Source organism: Hylobates moloch, unplaced genomic scaffold (assembly GCF_009828535.3).
Source record: "Hylobates moloch isolate HMO894 unplaced genomic scaffold, HMol_V3 SCAFFOLD_15, whole genome shotgun sequence".
NCBI lineage: Eukaryota > Metazoa > Chordata > Mammalia > Primates > Hylobatidae > Hylobates > Hylobates moloch.
Window position 1 is genome coordinate 9,276,007 of NW_026652290.1, and position 24,679 is coordinate 9,300,685.

At 38.8% G+C, this 24,679-nt stretch overlaps 1 protein-coding gene and 1 pseudogene across 7 annotated transcripts in view; both read right to left on the reverse strand.

Annotated features, from left to right (window-relative positions):
- M1AP (meiosis 1 associated protein) overlaps positions 1-24,679 on the reverse strand; it is a 90,188-nt gene that overhangs the window by 57,910 nt on the left and 7,599 nt on the right. For all 7 annotated transcript variants that reach the window (XM_058428350.1, XM_058428346.1, XM_058428348.1 and 4 more), the window contains 2 exons: positions 23,868-24,159; positions 3,550-3,735 (listed from right to left, as the gene is read on the reverse strand). In XM_058428350.1, coding sequence (XP_058284333.1) covers positions 3,550-3,735; positions 23,868-24,107 — 426 coding nt within the window. In that variant the 5' untranslated portion in view covers positions 24,108-24,159. The remainder of the gene's footprint in view (positions 1-3,549; positions 3,736-23,867; positions 24,160-24,679) is intronic.
- Positions 12,090-12,759, reverse strand: LOC116483266 (Golgi apparatus membrane protein TVP23 homolog B-like; annotated as a pseudogene).

Below are 24,679 nucleotides of genomic sequence, written 5' to 3' on the forward strand. Positions count from 1 at the left end.
TCCAATTTGTTGGCATATAGTTCTTCATAATAGTCTATAATAATTCTTTGTATTTTGTGGTATCAGTTGTAATGTCTTCTTTTTAATCTCTGATTTATTTGAGTCATCTCTCTTTTTTTCTTAGTCTAGCTACAAGTTTGTGATTTTGTTTATCCTTTCAAAAAAAAAAAACAGTTCTTTTTAGTTCAAGACCAGCCTGACCAACATGGAGAAACCCCATCTCTACTAAAAATATGAAATTAGTCAGGAGTGGTGGCGCATGCCCGTAATCCCAGCTATTCGGGAAGCTGAGGCAGGAGAATTGCTTGAACATGGAAGGTGGAGGTTGCGGTGAGCCGAGATTGCGCCATTGCACTCCAGCCTGGGCAACAAGAGCGAAACTCCATCTCAAAACAAACAAACAAACAAACAAAAAACAGACGGAAAAAAAAACAACAAAAAAACCAGTTCTTTTTTTTTTTGAGACAGAGTCTCACTCTGTCACCCAGGCTGGAGTGCAGTGGCGCGATCTCGGCTCACTGCAAGCTCCACCTCCCGGGTTCACGCCATTCTCCTGCCTCAGCCTCCCGAGTAGCTGGGACTACAGGTGCCCGCCACCACGCCCGGCTAATTTTTTGTATTTTTTAGTAGAGATGGAGTTTCACCGTGTCCAGGATGGTCTCGATCACCTGACCTCGTGATCCACCCGCCTGGGCCTCCCAAAGTGCTGGGATTACAGGCGTGAGCCACCACGTCCGGCCACCAGTTCTTTTTTAATTGAACTTTTATGTTTTTGTTTGTTTTTAAGAGACAAGGTCTTGCTCTGTCACCCAGGCTGCAATGCAGTGGTGTGATCGTAGCTCACTGCAGCCTCAAACTCCTGGGCTCAAGGAATCTTTTCACCTCGGCCTTCCAAGTAGCTAGGACTACAGGTGTGTGCACCACACCTGGGTAATTTAAAAAAAAATTTGAAGAGATGGGATCTCACTATGTTGCCTAGGCCGGTCTCAAACTCCTGGCCTCAAGCAATCCTCCTGCCTTAGCTTCCCAAAGTGTTGTACTATTTTAAGTCTCTATTTCTTTTATTTTTATTCTGATCATTACTATTTTTTTTTCCTTCTACTAATTTTGGGTTTAGTCTATTTTTGTTCTTCTAGTTCCTTGAGGTGCAATGTTAGGTTGTTTATTTAATATCTTTCTTCTTTTTTGATGTAGGCATTAATTGCTATAAACTTCCCTCTTTTGCTGTATCTTATAGGTTTTGGTATATTGTGTATCCATTTTCATTTGACTCAAGATTTTAAACTTCATTTTTAATTTCTCCATTGACCCATTGGTTGTTCAGGAGCATATGGTTTAATGGTGTTCTCTGAGCTTCCTGGATCTGTGGTTTGGTGTCTGACTTTAAGAAATTCTCAGTCATTATTGTTCAAATGTTTCTTCTGTTTCTTTCTTTCTTTCTTTTCCTTCTGGTATTCCCGTTACATGTAAGTCATACCTTTTGTAGTTGTCCCACAGTTCTTGAATATTCTGCTCTGGGTTTTTTTTTTCCAGTTTTTATTTTTCTCTTTGCTTTTTCAGATTTGAACATTTCTATTGATACATCCTCAAGCTCAAAGATTCTTTCTTCAGCCATAAGTATACGAATAAGCCCATCAAAGACATTCTTCACATCTATTACAATGTTTTTGATCTCTAGCACCTTTTTTTAGTCTTTCTTAGGATTTCCATCTTTCTGCTTACATTGCCCATATGTTCTTTCATTCTGTCTACTTTATCCATTAGAGTCCTTAGCATATTAATCATAGTTGCTTTAAATTCTGTGGTCTGAGAATTTCAGTGTCTCTGCCATGTCTAGTTCTGATGCTTGCTGTCTCTTCAAACTGTGTTTTTTTGTCTTTTAGTACGCTTTTTATAGTTGTACATTATGTTCCAGGCTAAGGGAGCTGCTATAAGTAGGCCTTTAGTAATGTGTGGTAAGGGATAGAGGGAGGGGAAGTATGATTAGGTCTCAGTCTTTTAGTGAACCTATGCCTCTGGACTGTGAACTTTACAAGTGTTCCTCAGTTTTTTCTCTCCCCACTTAGGTGGAACAGGATGGCTAGAGTGGGCTGAAGTTGAGTATTTCCTTTTTGCTACATTGAAGGATACAGCTGGCTGGAGTTTGGTATTTCCCTTCTTCCAGGTCATTTAGACTCTGACAAAATCCCAGAAGGTTAGGGGTTAGGTTCTCTTTAACTAGTTTCTCCTGAGTAACTACCTGTTAGGGTAGTTTCATTATACCTGTTAAGAACAGAGTGCTCTGATATATTTCAAAATGGTTCATTTTTCCCTCTCCCTGTCAGAGGCATGAGGGAATTTTCCCCTGATGTTTACTATGAGGACTTGGTTGAGCTCCTGGAGGTAAAACTCACAAAAGCGTGGATTGGTAGGATCATAGCTCAGTGCAACTTTGAACTCCTGGGCTCAAGCTATCTTCCTGCCCCAGCCTCTCAAGTAGCTAGGACTATGGGTGCACACCACTAAGCCTTGCTAATCTTTATTTTTCGTGGAGATGAAGTCTTGCTATGCTGTCCAGGCTGCTCTTGAACTCCTGGCCTCAAGGTGATCTTCCTGCCTTGGCCTCTCAAAGTGCTGGGATTACAGGTGTGAGCCACAATGCTCATCCTCTCCTAGAATTTTTGACATGTCTACACCTAGCCTGTAGCAATGTCAATGACAGTTTCCTACTCTAGCACTGGCTCCTGTGGAGGTTTCTGTTCCAGTATGTTGTGATTCTCTGTATTTGCCTGGTTGTCTCTCCCATTTTGGATGCAACAGTTTGCCCTGTGACCTCACTTCTCAGGGATCTAAAAAATATTGTTGATTTTTTAGCTTGTTAAGCTTTTTACTAGTTGTTAGGATGGAGTGGCAACTTCCAAGCTCCTTACATGAAGAATTGGAAACCAGCAATCCCACACGATTATTTTTTGTCTTGTCTGTTTGATCCCTGAGGTTACAAGAGACCGAAACTGTCTTAACTCACACTTACTCATGTACCCAATGGAGTATCCAGCCATGCCCTTATTTATATTTTTAAGATTGGCTCAGTCTGGCACTCTTGTATTTGCACACTTGCTAATCCCAAGAAAAGTTACTCAATTTGATGCCAAGATTTGATTAAAAACAATTGTAAATTCCTAAGAGTACCAAGGTAAATATAAATACAGCTACCAATGTACCAATGTAGGCAGTTTAACATTTTCTTTACAACTTCCAAAAATCCAGAGGCAGATGGCATATTCAGATTTTATTTTGATTTCAGTTTTTCCTCATAATTCACTTCAGTCTATATTTTTATAGCTCTTCTATATAACTATCTCTACATTAAGAACTGTACAGGTTATAGGATGAAGAGAAACATGTCCTATGCCTGTAGGGAGCTGAAAATCTGGCTTTGAATATTACATCTAGAGTGAATGAAAGATAGAACAATGTAAGGATGATGAACAATGTAAGGATGGTAAACAATGACCTATATAGACTGAAATCAGAACACAGCTTGGAGTCCTAAAGGCCAGCATCACTTACCTCCAGGGACGTATAGGTCAGAGCTGCCCTTGTGGTCACATGTCTGCTGTATTGTTTGAATTGCTGGAGCCCATCCTCTACTGCCAGCCGCAGAGAAGCACCTGGTGATCTGAAACAGCCTTCTCTCTGTAACATGCGGAGCTCTGAGATGCAGGTCTGCAACCTAGCAAAGTTCCCTTTCACTTGCTGCAGAGAAAAATGAATCAAAGACACAAGTCTTTAGGGACCAGGTTTCAGATTAATTGGCAGTCTAAATTTATTATAAATAATTCCTCAGAAGTTCCTTCCCTTCCTGAAAATTTGCTTATTTGACCAACATCTACTGAATTCCTATTGTGTTCTAGCCACTGCACCAAAATCTTCCCTACACCAGCACAAGGAAAATTTGCAGCCATAAAGGTTTTGATTACTTAGAGTTACCAGAAACATGAAAGAAAGTGTTTTAACTCATTCACTCACACAAAGGGAAATCCAGTTTAGTTTAATTAGATCCCATTTGTCAATTTTGGCTTTTGTTGCCATTGCTTTTGGTGTTTTAGACATGAAGTCCTCGCCCATGCCTATGTCCTGAATGGTATTGCCTAGGCTTTCTTCTAGGGTTTTTATGGTTTTAGGTCTAACACGTAAGTCTTTAATCCATCTTGAATTAATTTTTGTATAAGGTGTAAGGAAGGGATCCAGTTTCAGCTTTCTACATATGGCTAGCCAGTTTTCCCAGCACCATTTATTAAATAGGGAATCCTTTCCCCATTGCTTGTTTTTGTCAGGTTTGTCAAAGATCAGATAGTTGTAGATATGCGGCATTATTTCTGAGGGCTCTGTTCTGTTCCATTGATCTATGTCTCTGTTGTGGTACCAGTACCATGCTGTTTTGGTTACTGTAGCCTTGTAGTATAGTTTGAAGTCAGGTAGCGTGATGCCTCCAGCTTTGTTCTTTTGGCTTAGGACTGACTTGGCGATGCGGGCTCTTTTTTGGTTCCGTCTGAACTTTAAAGTAGTTTTTTCCAATTCTGTGAAGAAAGTCATTGGTAGCTTGATGGGGATGGCATTGAATCTATAAATTACCTTGGGCAGTATGGCCATTTTCACGATATTGATTCTTCCAACCCATGAGCATGGAATGTTCTTCCATTTGTTTGTATCCTCTTTTATTTCATTGAGCAGTGGTTTGTAGTTCTCCTTGAAGAGCTCCGTCACATCCCTTGTAAGTTGGATTCCTAGATATTTTATTCTCTTTGAAGCAATTGTGAATGGGAGTTCACTCGTGATTTGGCTCTCTGTCTGTGATTGGTGTACAAGAATGCTTGTGATTTTTGTACATTGATTTTGTATCCTGAGACTTTGCTGAAGTTGCTAATCAGCTTAAGGAGATTTTGGGCTGAGACAATGGGGTGTTCTAGATATACAGTCATGTCATCTGCAAACAGGGACAATTTGACTTCCTCTTTTCCTAATTGAATACCCTTTATTTCCTTCTCCTGCCTGATTGCCCTGGCCAGAACTTCCAGCACTATGTTGAGTAGGAGTGGTGAGAGAGGGCATCCCTGTCTTGTGCCAGTTTTCAAAGGGAATGCTTCCAGTTTTTGCCCATTCAGTATGATATTGGCTGTGGGTTTGTCATAGATAGCTCTTATTATTTCAAGATACGTCCCATCAATACCTAATTTATTGAGAGTTTTTAGCATGAAGGGTTGTTGAATTTTGTCACAGACCTTTTCTGCATCTATTGAGATAATCATGTGGTTTTTGTCTTTGGTTCTGTTTATATGCTGGATTACATTGATTGATTTGCATATGTTGAACCAGCCTTGCATCCCAGAGATGAAGCCCACTTGATCATGGTGGATAAGCTTTTTGATGTGCTGCTGGATTTGGTTTGCCAGTGTTTTATTGAGGATTTTTGCATCAATGTTCATCAAAGATATTGGTCTGAAATTCTCTTTTTTGGTTATGTCTCTGCCCGGCTTTGGTATCAGGATGTTGCTGGCCTCATAAAATGTGTTAGGGATGATTCCCTCTTTTTCTATTGATTGGAATAGTTTCAGAAGGAATGGTACCAGTTCCTCCTTGTACCTCTGGTAGAATTCGGCTGCGAATCCATCAGATCCTGGACTTTTTGGTTGGTAAGCTATTGATTATTGCCACAATTTCAGAGCCTGTTATTGGTCTATTCAGAGATTCAACTTCTTCCTGGTTTAGTCTTGGGAGGGTGTATTTGTTGAGGAATTTATCCATTTCTTCTAGATTTTCTAGTTTATTTGCATAGAGGTGTTTGTAGTATTCTCTGATGGTAGATTGTATTTCTGTGGGATCGGTGGTGATATCCCCTTTTTCATTTTTTATTGCATCTATTTGATTCTTCTCTCTTTCTTCTTTATTAGTCTTGCTAGCGGTCTATCAATTTTGTTGATCTTTTCAAAAAACCAGCTCCTGGATTCATTAATTTTTTGAAGGGTTTTTTGTGTCTCTATTTCCTTCAGTTCTGCTCAGATTTTAGTTATTTCTTGCCTTCTGCTAGCTTTTGAATGTGTTTGCTCTTGCTTTTCTAGTTCTTTTAATTGTGATGTTAGGGTGTCACTATTGGATCTTTCCTGCTTTCTCTTGTGGGCATTTAGTGCTATAAATTTCCCTCTACACACTGCTTTGAATGTGTCCCAGAGATTCTGGTATGTTGTGTCTTTGTTCTCCTTGGTTTCAAAGAACATCTTTATTTCTGCCTTCATTTCGTTATGTACCCAGTAGTCATTCAGGAGCAGGTTGTTCAGTTTCCATGTAGTTGAGCGGTTTTGAGTGAGTTTCTTAATCCTGAGTTCTAGTTTGATTGCACTGTGGTCTGAGAGACAGTTTGTTATAATTTCTGTTCTTTTACATTTGCTGAGGAGTGCTTTACTTCCAACTATGTGGTCAATTTTGGAATAGGTGTGGTGTGGTGCTGAAAAGAATGTATACTCTGTTGATTTGGGGTGGAGAGTTCTGTAGATGTCTATTAGGTCCGCTTGGTGCAGAGCTGAGTTCAATTCCTGGGTATCCTTGTTAACTTTCTGTCTCGTTGATCTGTCTAATGTTGACAGTGGGGTGTTAAAGTCTCCCATTATTATTGTGTGGGAGTCTAAGTCTCTTTGTAGGTCACTGAGGACTTGCTTTATGAATCTGGGTGCTCCTGTATTGGGTGCATATATATTTAGGATAGTTAGCTCTTCTTGTTGAATTGATCCCTTTCCCATTATGTAATGGCCTTCTTTGTCTCTTTTGATCTTTGTTGGTTTAAAGTCTGTTTTATCAGACACTAGGATTGCAACCCCTGCCTTTTTTTGTTTTCTATTTGCTTGGTAGATCTTCCTCCATCCCTTTATTTTGAGCCTATGTGTGTCTCTGCATGTGAGATGGGTCTCCTGAATACAGCACACTGATGGGTCTTGACTCTTTATCCAATTTGCCAGTCTGTGTCTTTTAATTGGAGCATTTAGTCCATTTACATTTAAAGTTAATATTGTTATGTGTGAATTTGGTCCTGTCATTATGATGTTAGTTGGTTATTTTGCTCGTTAGTTGATGCAGTTTCTTCCTAGCCTTGATGGTCTTTACATTGTGGCATGTTTTAGCAGTGGCTGGTACCGGTTGTTCCTTTCCATGTTTAGTGCTTCCTTCAGGAGCTCTTTTAGGGCAGGCCTGGTGGTGACAAAATCTCTCAGCATTTGCTTGTCTGTAAAGTATTTTATTTCTCCTTCACTTATGAAGCTTAGTTCGGCTGGATATGAAATTCTGGGTTGAAAATTCTTTTCTTTAAGAATGTTGAATGTTGGCCCCCACTCTCTTCTGGCTTGTAGAGTTTCTGCTGAGAGATCTGCTGTTAGTCTGATGGGCTTCCCTTTGTGGGTAACCCGACCTTTCTCTCTGGCTGCCCTTAACATTTTTTCCTTCATTTCAACTTTGGTGAATCTGACAATTATGTGTCTTGGAGTTGCTCTTCTCGAGGAGTATCTTTGTGGCGTTCTCTGTATTTCCTGAATCTGAATGTTGGCCTGCCTTGCTGGATTGGGGAAGTTCTCCTGGATAATATCCTGCAGAGTGTTTTCCAACTTGGTTCCATTCTCCCCGTCACTTTCAGGTACACCAATCAGATGTAGATTTGGTCTTTTCACATAGTCCCATATTTCTTAGAGGATTTGTTCGTTTCTTTTTATTCTTTTTTTCTCTAAACTTCCCTTCTCGCTTCATTTCATTCATTTCGTCTTCGATCACTGATACCCTTTCTTCCAGTTGATCTCATCGGCTCCTGAGGCTTCTGCATTCTTCACGTAGTTCTCGAGTCTTGGCTTTCAGCTCCATCAGCTCCTTTAAGGACTTCTGTGCATTGGTTATTCTAGTTACCCATTCGTCTAATTTTTTTTCAAAGTTTCTAACTTCTTTGCCATTTGTTTGAATTTCCTCCTGTAGCTCTGAGTAGTTTGATCGTCTGAAGCCTTCTTCTCTCAACTTGTCAAAGTCATTCTCCATCCAGCTTTGTTCTGTTGCTGGTGAGGAGCTGCGTTCCTTTGGAGGAGGAGAGGTGCTCTGCTTTTTAGAGTTTCCAATTTTTCTGCTCTGTTTTTTCCCCATCTTTGTGGTTTTATCTACTTTTGGTCTTTGATGATGGTGACGTACAGATGGGTTTTTGGTGTGGATGTCCTTTCTGTTTGTTAGTTTTCCTTCTAACAGACAGGACCCTCAGCTGCAGGTCCGTTGGTGTTTGCTAGAGGTCCACTCCAGACCTGTTTGCCTGGGTGTCAGCAGCGGTGGCTGCAGAACAGCGGATTTTGGTGACCCGCAAATGCTGCTGCCTGATTGTTCCTCTGGAAGTTTTGTCTCAGAGGAGTACCTGGCCGAGTGAGGTGTCAGTCTGCCCCTACTGGGGGGTGCCTCCCAGTTACGCTGCTCGGGGGTCAGGGACCCACTTGAGGAGGCAGTCTGCCCGTTCTCAGATCTCCAGCTGCGTGCTGGGAGAACCACTACTCTCTTCAAAGCTGTCAGACAGGGACATTTAAGTCTGCAGAGGTTACTGCTGTCTTTTTGTTTGTCTGTGCCCTGCCCCCAGAGGTGAAGCCTACAGATGCAGGCAGGCCTCCTTGAGCTGCGGTGGGCTCCACCCAGTTCAAGCTTCCTGGCTGCTTTGTTTACCTAAGCAAGCCTGGGCAATGGCAGGCGCCCCTGCCCCAGCCTCGCTGCCGCCTTGCAATTTGATCTCAGACTGCTGTGCTAGCAATCAGTGAGACTCTGTGGGCGTAGGCCCCTCTGAGCCAGGTGTGGGATATAATCTCCTGGTGTGCCGTTTTTTAAGCCTGTTGGAAAAGCACAGTATTAGGGTGGGAGTGAACCGATTTTCCAGGTGCCATCTGTCACCCCTTTCTTTGACTAGGAAAGGGAACTCCCTCACCCCTTGCACTTCCCGAGTGAGGCAATGCCTCACCCTGCTTTGGCTCGTGCATGGTGCGCTGCACCCACTGTCCTGCACCCACTGTCTGGCACTCCCTAGTGAGATGAACCTGGTACCTCAGATGGAAATGCAGAAATCACCTGTCTTCTGCGTCGCTCACGCTGGGAGCTGTAGACAGGAGCTGTTCCTATTCGGCCATCTTGGCTCCACCCCCCCGCATAGTTATTTATCTTTAGAATTTGCATGTGTGTTATTTTCCAAGCATACATTTTCTGTTTTTATATATTATTAATCTTTTATTTTTAGATTTTTTTGGTTTATATTATGCTTAGAAAAGCCATTCCTATTATTTTCTCCCCGTGGTCTGTGTATTAATTATTAATTTATTGCCTCTCAACTCCAAATTCATCCTTCAATACATGCTCTGTGATAAATTCCTTTAAGCATTTCTCTTTTACAGTGAGCACAATGTTAAGTTTTCTTAGTAAAGGGCACTGGAGGGACGTGAAGAGGCTCTCCTGTTGTTACATGCAGCATACCGTGGGTCAGCTGTGGGGTATAGGGACATCTAATGGTGACCCATCCATGCATTCAGAATTCATAGTCTTTCAGTGACTTCATAGCCCTGCCTGGCCTAGTAATCACCTTTCTGCAGCCCTTTCAACATGGACACCATATGATTCAGGCCTCCTGCCTGTACTAATGCCTAATTCCCTTTGCTTACTTGTCCCTCCCCATGAGAAGTTTGTCTCCTGTGGCCATCTCAATGCTACTGCTCTTCCAACATGGAGAATACACATTCTGGGCATCCTGCCTGCACTCTCTCTGCATGCCTGTATGCCCAGCCACCACTGTAGCTCACCTATCACTGGAGAGTAGCTTCCTGCTTTCCCAGGAACTGTAGACCAACTTTAGCCTTGACAAACTAGTGAACTCTGACATCCAGTGGGTTACAAATACACATTCTGCAATTTGGTGTGAACCCCAGCCTCGGAAAGGGAGCCCCTGTTTCAAGTTTGACTTTCCTTAGGATCTCTCCCTCAGCCTTAGGGTACCATATAAATTCCCTTATATCTTATAGGTAATCTATTATCATAGTTTAATATGTTAAGCTATATTTCAGTTCTTTTTCTTTGAGATAGGATCTTGCTTTGTCACCCAGGCTAGAATACAGTAGTGATACAATCATAGCTTACGGCATTGGGCTCAAGGGATCCTCTCGCCTCAGCCACTTGAGTAGCTAGGATTACAGTTGCAGGCCACCATGTCTGGCTAATTTTTTATTTTTAAATTTTTTGTAGAAATGAGGTCTCACTATGTTGCTCAGGCTGGTTGTGAACACCTGGCCTCAAGCAATCCTCCCACCTTGGCCTCCCAAAGTGCTAGGATTACAGGCATGAACCAATATGCCCAGCCTGTATTAAAACTTTTTACACAAACTTTCCTTGTTTAAATCACTGTGTGGTTTGTTTCCTGATTGTGCTCAGACTAATACAATCTGTTCTAGTGCTTGTATAGTTTATTTTTATACTTTGCTCCATCAGGAATCTATGCTGGTATATGCTGTGAGTATGGATCTAGCTTTATTTTTCCCATATGGCTATCCAGCTGATCCAAACATTTATTAATAGCCTTTTCCCCAACTCATTTTAAATGCTATCTTTATTACATAATAAGTTCCCACATGTATTTTTTTTAAATGAACTTTAAATTGTATTCCATTACAATCTGTCTTTTCAATCTCCAGTATCACATCGTTTTGAATATCTGTTTAATATCTGATAGGAATAGTCCCTGGATATTCTTTCTTTTAAAATTTGAACTTTACTAGCAGAATGTCTAGTTCTACTGTTGGAAATTTTATAATTTTTGGGAATTGCATTACATTTGTACATTAGGGATAATTGACATCTAAGTCTTCCCAAGAACTAATGGCTTTTTATTTGTTCAAATCTCTTTTTGTGTTTCTCAATAGTATTAAACAATTTTTTAATTGGCAAAAGGAAAACTATATGTATTTATGATGTATAACATTATTAATGTAAATATATCAATAGTATTTCAGTCATATAAATCTTGCATATTTGTTAATTTCATTCATAAGTATTTGATCATTTTGGTTATTGTGATGAAAAATTTTCTTCCATTATAACTTTTAACTTGTTGCTCTTAGACATATAAAGAGTACAAATATCTGTGTTGATTTTGCTGTGGATTATTTTATTGTTTCAAATAATTTCCTAGTTGATTCTCTTGGGCTTTCTGGATACATAATCAAATAATCCACAAATAACAATTTAATCTCCTCTTTTCTCATTTCATATCCTAATTTCTTTTTCTTGTATCACTACATCAATGAAAATATCTAGAATACTTTTATTTTTATTTTTATTGTTTTAGTGGTAAAATATAGATTTTATTAGCTCAAGGTCCACTGAAGAGCTTTCAGGAAGTTCTAAAGAAAAATCTGGCCATCTTTTCTGTAAAATAAATAGAACAGCAGGAATCTCTGGGTATCCCTTAAACATAAACTATGATGATTCCATTCATATTACCTGGGCTATAAGTAAATGACTTCTTGCAAATAAAAATAACATTTTAGAAACTAGTTAATACCACTAGCCCTAATTTGGTTTTCACTTGCTTGCATTTGTCTAAGAAATTTCTCCATGAAGTACATATTAAAATCTAACAATTATTTCTCATTTATACATAAGTCAAAGCACTAACTCTTACCATGAAAGCAAAACTTACTTCTGAAAATAATCTACAGAAATAATATGTAAACACATAGAGCTTTGAGATAGACGAAGAACATCCTCCTATGTTCTATGGATCAAAATGCAAAGGTCTCCATTATATATGTAAATAAACTCTTTCATTAATTTGGGATGTATTGATATTACATGACCATGTGCATACCTATGGAACATGTACATATACTACAGATCAAATCTTGACAATGTTTCTACTGCCAACATACTTTCCATTCCCAACTGCTGGAAAGGAAATAAAAACAATATGAAAACTACTTTTCCTTTTTATAAATAGTTTTTAAGTGGAAAAACAAAGCCAATCCTCCTCATTGCGACATGGAATAAGCTCCAAAAGGTTCAGAGTCAAGAATCTATTCAGTTGTTCCCCAATGTAACAAAGCACATAAGTTTTCTCTATTTGGGAAGCTTCTCCGATCATCTCCAGTGTTTTGTCTTAAAAACTGCTTTACAAGATATGAGGCAGCCATGTTGGTTAAATTATTTCTGCTGCTCACCTTACACCTGATGTACCCATATAGGTTGGCATCTGCTAGCACCATACCCATGATAACCACTGCTAACCAGTTTACTCTGAAGGAGAACAGGGCACTAAAGGCAAATATCACCCAAAGCACTGCACAGACTATAAGTCCCAATCAAAAGATTCTTGATTCAGCTTCTGACACAGTTTTATTATCTTGAGAGGATGACTTTCTAGATTCAAACACCCAATGGTTCTTTCCATCTTCATCAGTGTGACTCCACCAATATAGGCCAACCATTAGTCTACCTGTGATATTCTTTGCTGCCCAAAAGTCACATGACAACAACAAGATAATTGTCATCATACAGGCAATAAAGCTGCTGCTGAATAACTCACAGAGAAGATAGACGATGATTGCACTGGCTTGAAAGAGTAAGTGGAAAAACGATATCACTGAATATCTGATTTTTGGATTTTTTTGGTCTATTAGTTGTCTCCTCTTCTGCATCAAATAGTGAAACATCTGCAGTGTCATCATTACTATCCTGGTGCTTCATGGCCCAGAATACTTTTAAATAATGGTGATGATACTAAACTTCCTTATCTTGCATGGGAATGTCTTTAGTGTTTTTTCATTAAGAACGATACTAACTCTTGAATTGAAAAAGAAATGTATTATGCTAAAGAATAGCTGTTTCTCTTTTATTAGAGTTTTTACAAAACAAAATTGGATGTTGAATTTTATCAAATGCTTTTTCAGAAGTTACAGAGATGAACATGATCATAAAATGTTTCTTCTCCTTAGATATGTTAACATAGTAAATTATATTAATAGATTTCCTAATATTAAACCATATTTCAATTTTTGGCATATAATTCTTTTAATGTGACACTGGATTATATTGCCAATACAGGTTGAACATCCCTAATCTAAAAGTCTGAATCTGAAATGTTCCAAAATCCAAAACTTTTTGAGGGTCAACATGAGGCCATAAGTGGAAAATTGCACATCTGACCTCATGTGATGGGTTGCAATCAAAACTTTGTTTCGTGCACAAAATTATTTTAAAAATATTGTATAGGCTGGGCGCGGTGGCTTACGCCTGTAATCCCAGCACTTTGGGAGGCCGAGGCGGGTGGGTCATGAGGTCAGGAGTTTGAGACCAGCCTGGCCAAGATGGTGAAACCCCGTCTCTACTAGAAAATACAAAAATTAGCTGGGTGCGGTGGCGGGCACCTGTAATCCCAGCAATTAGGGAGACTGAGGCAGGAGAATCGCTTGAACCTGGGAGGTGGAGGTTGCAGTGAGCTGAGAACATGCCACTGCACTCTAGCCTGGGCGACAGAGCAAGACTCTGTCTCAAAAAAAAAAAAAAAAAGTATAAAATTACCTTCAGATGTTGTATATAAGGTATATATGAAACCAGTGAATTTCATGTTTGGACTTGGGTCCCATCCCTAAGTCATTATGTACATGCAAATATTCCAAAATTCAAAAATATCCAAAGTCTGAAACACTTCTGGTCTCAAGTATTTTGGATAAGAGAGTCACAACTTTTTTTTTTTTTTTTTAAGACAAGGCCTTGCTCTGTTGCCTAGGCTGGAGTGCAGTGGCACAATCATGACTTACTGTAACTTCAACCTCTGGGGCTCAGGTGATCCTCCTGCCTTATCCTGAGTAGCTGAGACTACAGGTATGCACCACCACGTCTTTTAAAAAACTTTTTTGTAGAGATGACGTCTCACTATGTTGCCCCAGGCTGGTCTTGAACTCCTGGTCTTATGTGATCCTCCTTCCTTGGTCTCCCAAAGTGCTGGAATTATAGGCATGAGCCACCTCACCAGGCTGGTATATAGGTATTCAAAACTGATATATTTTTAATAGGGTCCCCTTCCAACAAGCCTTCTATGCTAAATATCTTCAATGCACCTTAAAATTTTTTTTATTTTATTTTAGGTTCTGGGATACATGTGCAGAACGTGCAGGTTTGTTACATAGGTAAATGTGTGCCATGGTGGTTTGCTGTACCTATCAACCCATCACCTAGGTATTAAGCCCCACATGCATTAGCTATTGGTCCTGATGCTCTCCCTCCTCCCGCTTCCTCAACAGGCCCCAGTGTGTGTTGTTCCCCTCCCTGTGTCCATGTGTTCTCATTGTTCAGCTCCCACTTATGAGGGAGAACATGCGGTCTTTGGTTTTCTGTTCCTGTGTTAGTTTGCTGAGTATGATGGCTTCCAGCTTCCTCCATGTCCCTGCAAAGGACATGATCTCATTCCTTTTTATGGCTGCATAGTATTCCATGGTGTGTATGTACCACATTTTTTTTTAATCCAGCCTATCGATGATGGGCACTTGGGTTGGTTCCAAGTTTTTGCTATCGTGAATAGTGCTGCAATAAACACATGTGTGCATGTATCTTTATAATAGAATGATTTATATTCATTTGGGTATATACCTAGTAATGGGATTGCTGGGTCAAAGGGTATTTCTCAGTGTGCCTTCTTGATCACTCTGTAATCTACTCTGTTTTTGCCCTAGCATTAAAGTGCCATTCTTAGTTTCATTTAATGCATTTTGCTCCAAATTCAACCTTGTCTGCAATTGATCGTAATTCTCTTTGTTTGGTTTGCCTTTGCCTAGTATACATTTGCCTACCCTTTTATTTTCAACTTTTCTGAATCATTTTGTTGTAGCTGTGTCTCTTGAAAACAACAGATTTGCTTTGTGATCAAGTCTGTCTGTAAGTTCTAAAAAGCATCTGATATGACAGATATGTTTGTTTTTAGTTATATTATTTTATGGTATACTCTTTATTTTTATAGCTTTTAGAAAATCACTTTACTGTATATTTTATTTTCATTTTTTCTGTATGTTTGTCTTATCATGATTAGGAAGGCCTGTATTTCTACTTTAGTGAATATCTTTATAACTCTGTGTAATTCCCTTAAGTCAATCTTTAGCAGTATCTATTAATTCACCACTATGGAAATGACAAAATTAGTGTATTTCCTTTTATTACTCTTACTCTCCCTTTATTGCAGCACTAACTTATAGTTTATTATATTATCTTTCTTGGGGTTTACCTTTATGCTGTTTAATATATTATATCTCTATTATTTGTCACCTTGAAGTGATTCCATTTGAATGCCAGCTATTAAGAATGAGAAAATACGTATTATAGCTAAATTAGAATCCTCTGAGTCCTAATATCTCATTGTAGATAATATATGATTTAAATAAGTTTTTTATTATGAAAAAGTAAAAGAATTGGGAAGATCTTCACAGTAAGGGCATTCTTCTGAAACCCTGTTTTGAGGGGAAATGTATCATTCTGGTTGGAATTATTTATACTAAGGGCACAATGGATATAAAAGGAATTTTAATATTAATTATGAATCCCTTGTCATGACTCCTTATAAAACATTCAGAATTATTTGATTATACTCAAAAATTAAATATGAGAGGATATATTCAGGTATTCATTCTGAGTAAGATTTCCCACATGCTATCTTTCTCCATTTATATTTTAAGCTGCTTCTGCAGATAGAAAATGTCAAATATTTATATAGGTCAGTGACAATGGATTTAAGGTCATGTTTTTCCATAAGCAAAGATTGGATTGTTCGATACATAAGGTTAATAGCATTGTTTCAGCAATTTTCTTGAGCTTTTAACTAGGGTTGAACTTATTGTTCGGTTGGAAAGAAATTTTGGCTTTCAATTTTTCCTGAGAAGCCAGTGAGGAGTCTGATTCCTGGTTAAAAACCTATGTGTGATTTTTTCAAGCCTGACCATAGGCAATTACAAATAATTTACCTGCCAGGCCTCATGGGGAAAAAGCTGCCTTTGCCACACCAGACTTGGTGCACAGCTAATGCACTGCAGTCTCTGTAGGGAGTTGCAGTCAAGGATTCAGAACCCTTAGCTGGTCATGTTCTTGGAATATTTGTATTCCTAGCTCTGGTACTTTCATTTCTAGCTCTCTTCATCTGAGGCCTTGGGCCAAGTCCTCCTCAGGCCCTCTGTCAAGACCTCCTTGTTGGGGAAGGGAGAAGGAAGCCTTAAAGACACTTTTCCCTACTCTCAGTCAGTACTCAGTACTTTTCCACTCCTAGCCTTCCCTCCTTGCCCTCCCCTCAACCCCAGGGTGCATAAAATTGCTAGAGCCTTTTGTTTGGGACTCCTTCAACAGTGAAACTATCCCCATGTCTGCACTTATCTTCAACCAGTGCACAGTTCCATGGAGGAAATGGAATAGGGCGAGTAGGCACTTTCTCCAGTTTAGATTCTTGCTTATACTATTACTGTAAATAATCAAAGGCTTACCCTTTTATTTGTGGCTTGATGTCGTTAATCAGCTACTATGACAGCTCAGCTCTTTCCTAGCTTAGTTGAGCTTCTGACAAGTCATTGGTTTCTAGTGTAAAGCTGTCTGCCTTTTCTAGTGGAGTGATTAAAAGATTAAGGGATTCAACTAGGTCCAAATGTAGCGAGGAGTGCCAGAGGGATATAACATAGCCACTTGAGGAGGAAAAAAAAATCCTTTTACTCTTGTTTGGGACATGGGCTCATTTCCTAAGAAACTCTTATACTGCATATCTTCCATTTGCCCTTCCAGATCACTCTCTACTTTCTCTACCCTATTTTGTGCCCTAGGAAGGTGATCCATAGGGACTGATTCAATGAGGTCATTCACACTCTTACTTCTAGCTGGCTTTGGTCAATGGGAGGCACCAGCAGGAGATCTGCATGTGGGAGGAAGGTGAGGTCAGGGTATTTCATCTTCTGATTTCCTCCTCACCAGATTGCCATGGGATGGCTGCATCCTTCTTCTGAAGGCAACATGATTCTTTGCTTGACCAAATTTTAGTCAGGCTTCTAAACCTTTTCTTAGACCCATCTGTGCACTTCCTTGTAAAATTTCATTTTAGCAAAGGAACCCTGCTAAGTCAGTTTGGCAAGAATCCCCTACTCTTAATGTCTGATCATTCTCAGTATCTGATTGGGTTCCTCATCCTGCACCATCCCCCAGGTGATGTCTGATCACCCTGGCCTGTTTTCAGCAAGAATCCTGTAAGTCAGTTTAGCCAGAATTCCCCTTACCCCTCATGTTTCCTCTTAGTAATTATCTATCCACTGATCCCTACATGCTCCTTGGCTGTATATTCCCACTTGCTTGTGCCATATTCAGAATTGAGCCCAATCTCTCTTTCCCATTGCAACATCCCATTGTCATGGTTCTTATACCTATCAATGGGTTTCCAAGGGACCAATGCTATGGTCACTTTATTTAGGACCATAACAACATACCTATTGTGTTGGTCCTCAATAAAGTCTTTCTTACCATAATTTAACAATGTCATGAATAACTTTTTCCTTAACAAAGGCCAAAGATCCTGTCAGGCAGCCCTCTTCAGACAGTTCCCTCCTCTTCAGTCCTAGAGGTGGTATGGCTATTGCACCATCTAAACTCTGCCCACACCTACGTAAATATTCCCTCCTATATTTCTTTGAAAATTATTTGGTTTGAGTGTGCCATCAATCTGTTTCTTCCTAGCAATTTGACTGACTTAACAGCTCCTTACATAAATAATTAAAAAGGAAAATAAAATCTAAAATACTTTTTAAAGTTATAAGCTAAAAGATAACAATAGATTTTAAAAACTACATTGAATACATACATCAATAAGTGAACATATATTAGGATAAAAGGGAAAGTCATAGAAAAAACACTTAGCATGATGCCATGTATGCAGTAAGCACTCTATAATATCTGCTTAATGTTATTAACATATTAGCAAATAGAACGATTTGTCTGAATTGAGTGTCTGAAAATGACCAACAAATATCTTGTATATTTGTAATAAGAAGGTTGGTGGTTACTATAGAGGCAATTTCGTAAGGGCAAAACTACCAGTGGGAAGTACCTGAGGATTGAGCTCCCTCTCAGAAATCCAGGCTCTTATCACTTGACTTAAGGTGTTAGTATATCACCAGAAGGGAACCGTGGTGGTTTTAAATATGTATACATATTCTTTGACATACTTCTCAAAGAGTAGTACAAAATTCTTGGGATTTTCTAAATAGACCATCACATCATCGACAAACTGGGACAATTTCATTTCTTCGTGTCCAAGCTGCATGCCTTTTATTTCCTTTTCTTACCTTATTGTGCTGCCTAGGACTTCTAGTACTATGCTGAGGAGTACTAAGAGCAGACATCTTTGTCTTGTCTCAATCTTAGGGAGAAAGCATTCAGTCTTTCACCATTAAATATGGCATTAGCTGTAGGTTTTATCATGAGTGGATGTTGAACTTTGTCAAATGCTTATTCTACTTCAATTGACATAATCATGTGGTTTTCTTCTTTAGCCTTTTAATATGGTATACTACTTTGATTGATTTCCAAATATTGAACCAATTTTGCATCCCTGAAATAAGTTCTACTTGGTTATGGTATATAATTCTTTTTAATTGCTGAATTCTATTTTTTAATATTTTGTTAAGTTTTATGTCATCTATGTTCATGAGGGATATCGGTCTTCAGTTTTCTTTTTTTGTACTGTCTTAGTCTATTTTGGGGATAAAAAATAGCCTCATAAAATGAGTTGGGAAGTATTTCCTTCTTTTATATTTTCTGGAAGAGATTATGTAGAATTGATGTTATTTTTCTTTAAATGTTTAATAGAATTCTTCAGTAAAACCATCTGGGTCTGAAGATTTCTTTTTCAAAATTTAAAAATTATGAATTCAGTTTCTTTAATGGTTACAGGGCCATTCAAACTATCTGTTTCATATTGGGCGATTGTGATAGTTTGTGCTTTTCAAGGAATTGGTCCATTTCATCCAAGTTGTTAGATTTACGTATGTAAAGGTATCTGTAGTATTCTCTTATTATCCTTTGGAATAATAAGGGCCTATAATGACACTCCCCTGTTTCATTCTTGATATTGGTAATCTGTATTTTCTTTTTCTATTTTCCTTGTCATTCTTGCCAGAGGTTTCTTAATTTTATTGATCTTTTCAAAGAATCAACTTCTTTTCATTGATCTTCTCTATTTTCTGTTTTCAATTTCACTTATTTTTGCTCTTCATTATATCCTTGTTTTTGCTTGTTTTGAGTTCATTTTGCTTTTCCTTTTCTAGTTTCTTGAGGTAGGAGTTTATATTACTTATTTGACTTTTCTCTTTTCTAATGTAAGCATTTTAGTGCCATAAATTTCCTTCTCAGCAGTGCTTTACATGCATCCCACAAATTTCGATATTTGCATTTTCATTTACCTTCAGTTCAATGTATTGTCTTTTAAAATTTCCCTTGACATTTTGCTTTTTGACCAATGGATTATTTAGAAGTGTGTTGTTTAGTTTCCAAGTGTTTGGGGGAATTTTTCTGTTGTGTTTCTGTTATAGATTTTTACCTTGATTTCATTGTGTCACAGAACATACCATGTATGATTTCAATTTTTAAAATCTGTTTAAGTTTCTTTCCTTCATGGCCCATGATATGGTCTAGTTTGGCAAATGTTCCATAGGTGCTTGAGAAGAATGTGTATTCTGCTTGTTGTTGGGTGGAGTATTATATAAATGTCAATTAGATCCTGTTGGCTGATGTTTTTCTATATCCTTATTGATGTTCTACAATTGTTGAGAGAGGGACACTGAATCTAACTATAATTGTGGATTTATCTATTTCTTCTTTTAGATCAATCAATTTTTGCTCCACATATTTTATAGCTTCTGTTGTTTGATGCATACACATTTAGGATTTCTGTATCTTCTTGGTGGATTGACCTTTTCATCATTGTCTAATGTCCCTCTCTGTACCTGGTATTCTTTGATCTGAAATCTGTTTCATCTGATATATTAAATCCACTCCTGCTTTTTTTTGGTTAATGTTTTTATGATATATCCCTTTCCATTCTTTTACTTTCAGCCTACATTTAATGTGTTTGAAGTTAGTTTCTTTTAGACAGGATATAGTTGGGTCATATAAAAAATTAACTCTGCCAAGCCCTTTCTTTTAATTGACGTTTTTAGGCCACTCACATTTAATATAACTATTGATATGTTAGCCTGCCAATTTATTTGTTGTTTTCTGCTTGTTCCCTCTGTTTTTAGTTTCTTTATTTTCTTTTACATACCTTCCAATGGGCTATTTGAATATTTTTAAAATACTCTATTTTGATTTATCTATGGTGTTTCTGAGTGTATTTCTTTGTATAGGTTTTTTAGTGGTGGCTCTAATTATCACATTGTACATAGAAACTTATGAGTCAACTGGTGTCAACATTTTACCAGTTCAAATGAAGTGTAGAAATCTTACCTCCCTTTATATCACTTTCCCCTGCTTTGTTTATAATATAATTGTCTTAGGTATTTCCTCTACATATATCTCAAACTCCTGGGCTCAAGTGATCCTCCTGCCTCAGACTCCCAAAGTGCTAAGATTATAGGTGTGAGTCACCATGCCTAGCCTCAAGATTTCATCTTTAACAATAGTTTTTATATGATGTACCTTAATGTAGCTTTCTTCATGTTTCTTGTGCATGGCATTCATTGATTTCTTAAATTTGTGGGTTTGGAGTATTTATCAAAATTAGAAAAATTTTGGCCATTTTTTTGAAGTATTTTTTCTGTCCCTTGTTCCTCTCCTTTCGAGACTTTAATTACACATATATTAGATGGCTTGAAGTTGCCCCAGAACTCAATTATGTTCTATTCATTTAAAAAAATGATTATTTTCTTTCTGTGTTTCATGTTGGATAGTTTCTACTCCTATGTCTTCATGCTCACTAATCTTTTCTTTTGTAATGTCTAATCTGCCAATAATTCCATCTAGTGTATTTTCCATGCCAGAAACTGTAGTTTTCCTCTCTAAAAGTTTGATTTGGAACTTTTAAAATATCTTCTATATCTCCACTTAGCTTTTTGAACACATGGAACCCAATTATAACAATTGTCTTAATGTCCTCATCTGCTAATTCTAACATTTATGTCACTTCTGGGTCAGTTTTAATTAATAATTTCTTCATAATGAGTCATAATTTCCTGCTTCTTTGCACACCTATTTAAGTTTTGATTGAATGTCAGACAGTATGAATTTTACCTTGATGGGTGCTAGATAGTTTTGTATTTCTATAAATATTCTTGAGCTTTGTTCTGGGATAGTTAAAGTTACTTGGAAACAGTTTGACACTTAGGATCTTGTGTTTATGTTAGGTAGTCTTGAGCAGTACTAAGTCTTGGGCTATTTTATGCCCTACTACTGAGGCAACATCTTTTTGAGTCCTCTACCCAATATATCATGAATTATGAGGATTTCCAGCTTGGTTGATATGAACAGGTACTATTCCAGTTGTGAGTATCAGGTACCACTGTCTCTAGTCCTTTAGGGTGGCTCCTTTGGCCTTGGGTAGTTTCCTCATGTGCATGTACTGATCAGTACTCTGCTGAATACTCAAGGGGGACCCTCTTCAGGTCTTTATAGAGTTCTGTATGTAGCTCTCTTCTTTCCTCTATGTAGCTCTTTCTTCTCTAGCTATTAATACCTTGGTCTCTCTGAAGTCCCAGATCCATCTCCTTGACTCAAGGAAACCACTGGCACCTGCCCCTAGGTTCTCCCTCTCTGCATTGTGGCTTGGAAACTTTCTCAAGGCAGTAAGCTGGGACAATTCTTTTTTTTTTTTTTTTTTTTTTTTTTTTGAGATGGAGTCTTGCTCTGTCACCCAGGCTGGAGTGCAGTGGCATGACCTCGGCTCACTACAACCTCCGCCTCCTGGGTTCAAGCGATTCTCCCACCTCAGCCTCCTGAGTAGCTGGGATTACAGGCAGCCGCCATCATGCCTGGCTAATTTTTGTATTTTTGTAGAGGTGGGGTTTTATCATGTTGGCCAGGCTGGTCTTGAACTCCTGACCTCAGGTGATCTGCAAGCTGGAACAATTCTAAGTCTCACCTCATTGACTTCCTATCTCCCAGGGGGCTTTGTTTTTTGTTGCGTGATGTCCAGTGTTTTGAAAAGTGTTTTTCATAGGTTTTATCCAGTTTTTTTTTTTATTATTTTAGGCAAGAGGGTAAATCAGCTTGCTGTTATTCTATCTAGGGTGGAACAGTGACTTGCTTCCAATGAACAGAATGTGGAGGAAGTGACAACATGTTACTTTTGAGACTAAGACATAAAAGGTATTTTGGCTTCTTCATTGCTCTCTCTCTTTTGGATCAGTTGTTCTGGGAGAAGGCCGCTGCCACAAATTAAGGACATTCATGCAGCCCTTTGGAGAGATCCAAGTGGTCAGGAAATAAGAATTTCTACCAACAGCTAAGTGAATATGCCATCTTGCAACTGGATCCTCCAGCCTCAATCAAGCTTTTGGATGACTGACATCTTGGCTACAACCTCATGAGGGACCCCAAGCCTGATCTACCTAAGCCACTTATGAATTCCTAACTCGTAGTAACTATGAGATGATGTTTATTAATTTAGACTACTACATTTTGGGATAATTTGTTACACAGCAATAAACAATGAATAGAGGTACCAAATTCTGTTCAAACTGTAGAAAGGATCAGTTGAATTTCTTAAATAATTTTATCCTTTTCCCATCCCCAACCCAGCCTAAGTAACAATGCACAGACAAAATCCTCACACTTAGCACTTGGAACATTTATACTTAAAACTTTCCCTGTGTGACTTTTGTCAAGAAATAAACCATGAGTTGTTGTAAGCCTAAGGTTCTGTCAAAGCAACCAGGGTATGTTCTAACACAAGAAGCATGAAGTAATATATATTATTTTCATTCTTTATAGTATCAACGGAGATGTTATCTTTCCACTTCCAATGAGGGAAACTAAGGCATTAATAAAAAAATAGATTTCAGTCATATATTACATTCATAATTCAGCAATGGATTTATGAAATTTCCTCTTTTGGAAATCTCAAATAAGACATGTCCATTTGATAACATATATTAGCAGCAAGGCTACCTCAAGGAAGGAGATGCATAGAACCTCTGGAAGTCTTTCTCATCACTATGATTCTGAATTTTATACAAGGGAGAAAGGGAAGATTGAAATTTTGAGGAGCATAGATAATTGTTTATGTATGAAGGAGCTTTGTAAAAACACTGCCCCTGGCCCAGCCATTGCCTTCCATAACCCTAGGGGGCAATTTCACCTGAGTCTATGTGGAATGTAGAAAAAATATTTTCATGTTTTTGCATAGTTAGGGCTTTCTGAGCAAAGAAAACTGGTACCTGGGTTAAAGGGCAAGTCTTGGAACTTAAAAGATGATTGAATAGTCAGAAACCTCAGAAGAGATTTAGAGGCTTCCCTCCTTGTGTGTTTACATTTCAAAGGGCATAAAAGGAGTCAGTTGTTTACATTTCAAACATCTGTTAATGCCAAGGTTTCTCTCCCTCTCTCTGGAGTGGAGCTTGTAGCCTATTTATACTCCCAGATTAATAATTTTGGATTTTCTCTTCAACAGTACACACCCCTATATATGCAGGATACCCTCTGGCTCTCATGGTGTTACTTGGGGGCTACTGTGTATAGAGAAGTAGTACGGTTATTGTTGTAAGTATTAATAACTGTGATCTCTATTCCAGAAACCTTACCACTGTATTTGCTTTCAGGGTAAAATGAATATATATAGATATACTTACCACAAAAGGGAGTATGCACTCATGCTGATCTTGTAGCATGTATAAACTGAACAGGGACATGCGGCTGGGGCCCATCAAGCTGCAGGCTAGAGAGAAGAAGTTCTGCAGAGCCTCACAGAGGTTGGTGCAGATGTCAGCCCAGGACGGTAGAGCAATGTGCACAATGAGAAGCCGTGGAGGTTGCTGGTCAATCTGAGTGTGAGTGGAGGGCCCTTTACCAGTCGTTCGCCCAGGATGCATGGCAGCAAAACCGGAGGGGGAACTGTAGCCACCAGCTGGATATTCTTTACACCTATAGGGAAGGAAAGAGAAACCACTGGTTTTCAAACTGAATTATGCGTGCTCTGTTGAAATATAAAATACAAGTTGAGGGAAACAAATCCAGAAAGGAGTCAGATTGGGTACTAAAGCTTGTCCAAGCCATCCTTTTTTTTTTTTTTTTTTTTTGAGACAGAGTCTCGCTCTGTCACCAGGCTGGAGTGCAGTGGTGCGATCTCAGCTCACTGCAACCTCTGTCTCCCAGGTTCGGGCGATTCTCCTGCTTCAGCCTCCCGAGTAGCTGGATTACAAGCACTCGCCACCACACCTAGCTAATTTTTGTATTTTTAGAGATGGGGTTTCACCATGTTGGCCAGGATGGTCTTGATCTCTTGACCTCATGATCCGCCCGCCTTGGCCTCCCAAAGTGCTGGGATTACAGGCGTGAGCCACCGTACCCGGCCCAGGCCATCCTATCTTAACAGCTCCCAAGAGATCTAGATGTTTGCCTATAACGTAAGCCTGAAAATGCTTAGAGATGCTGGGTGGAACTA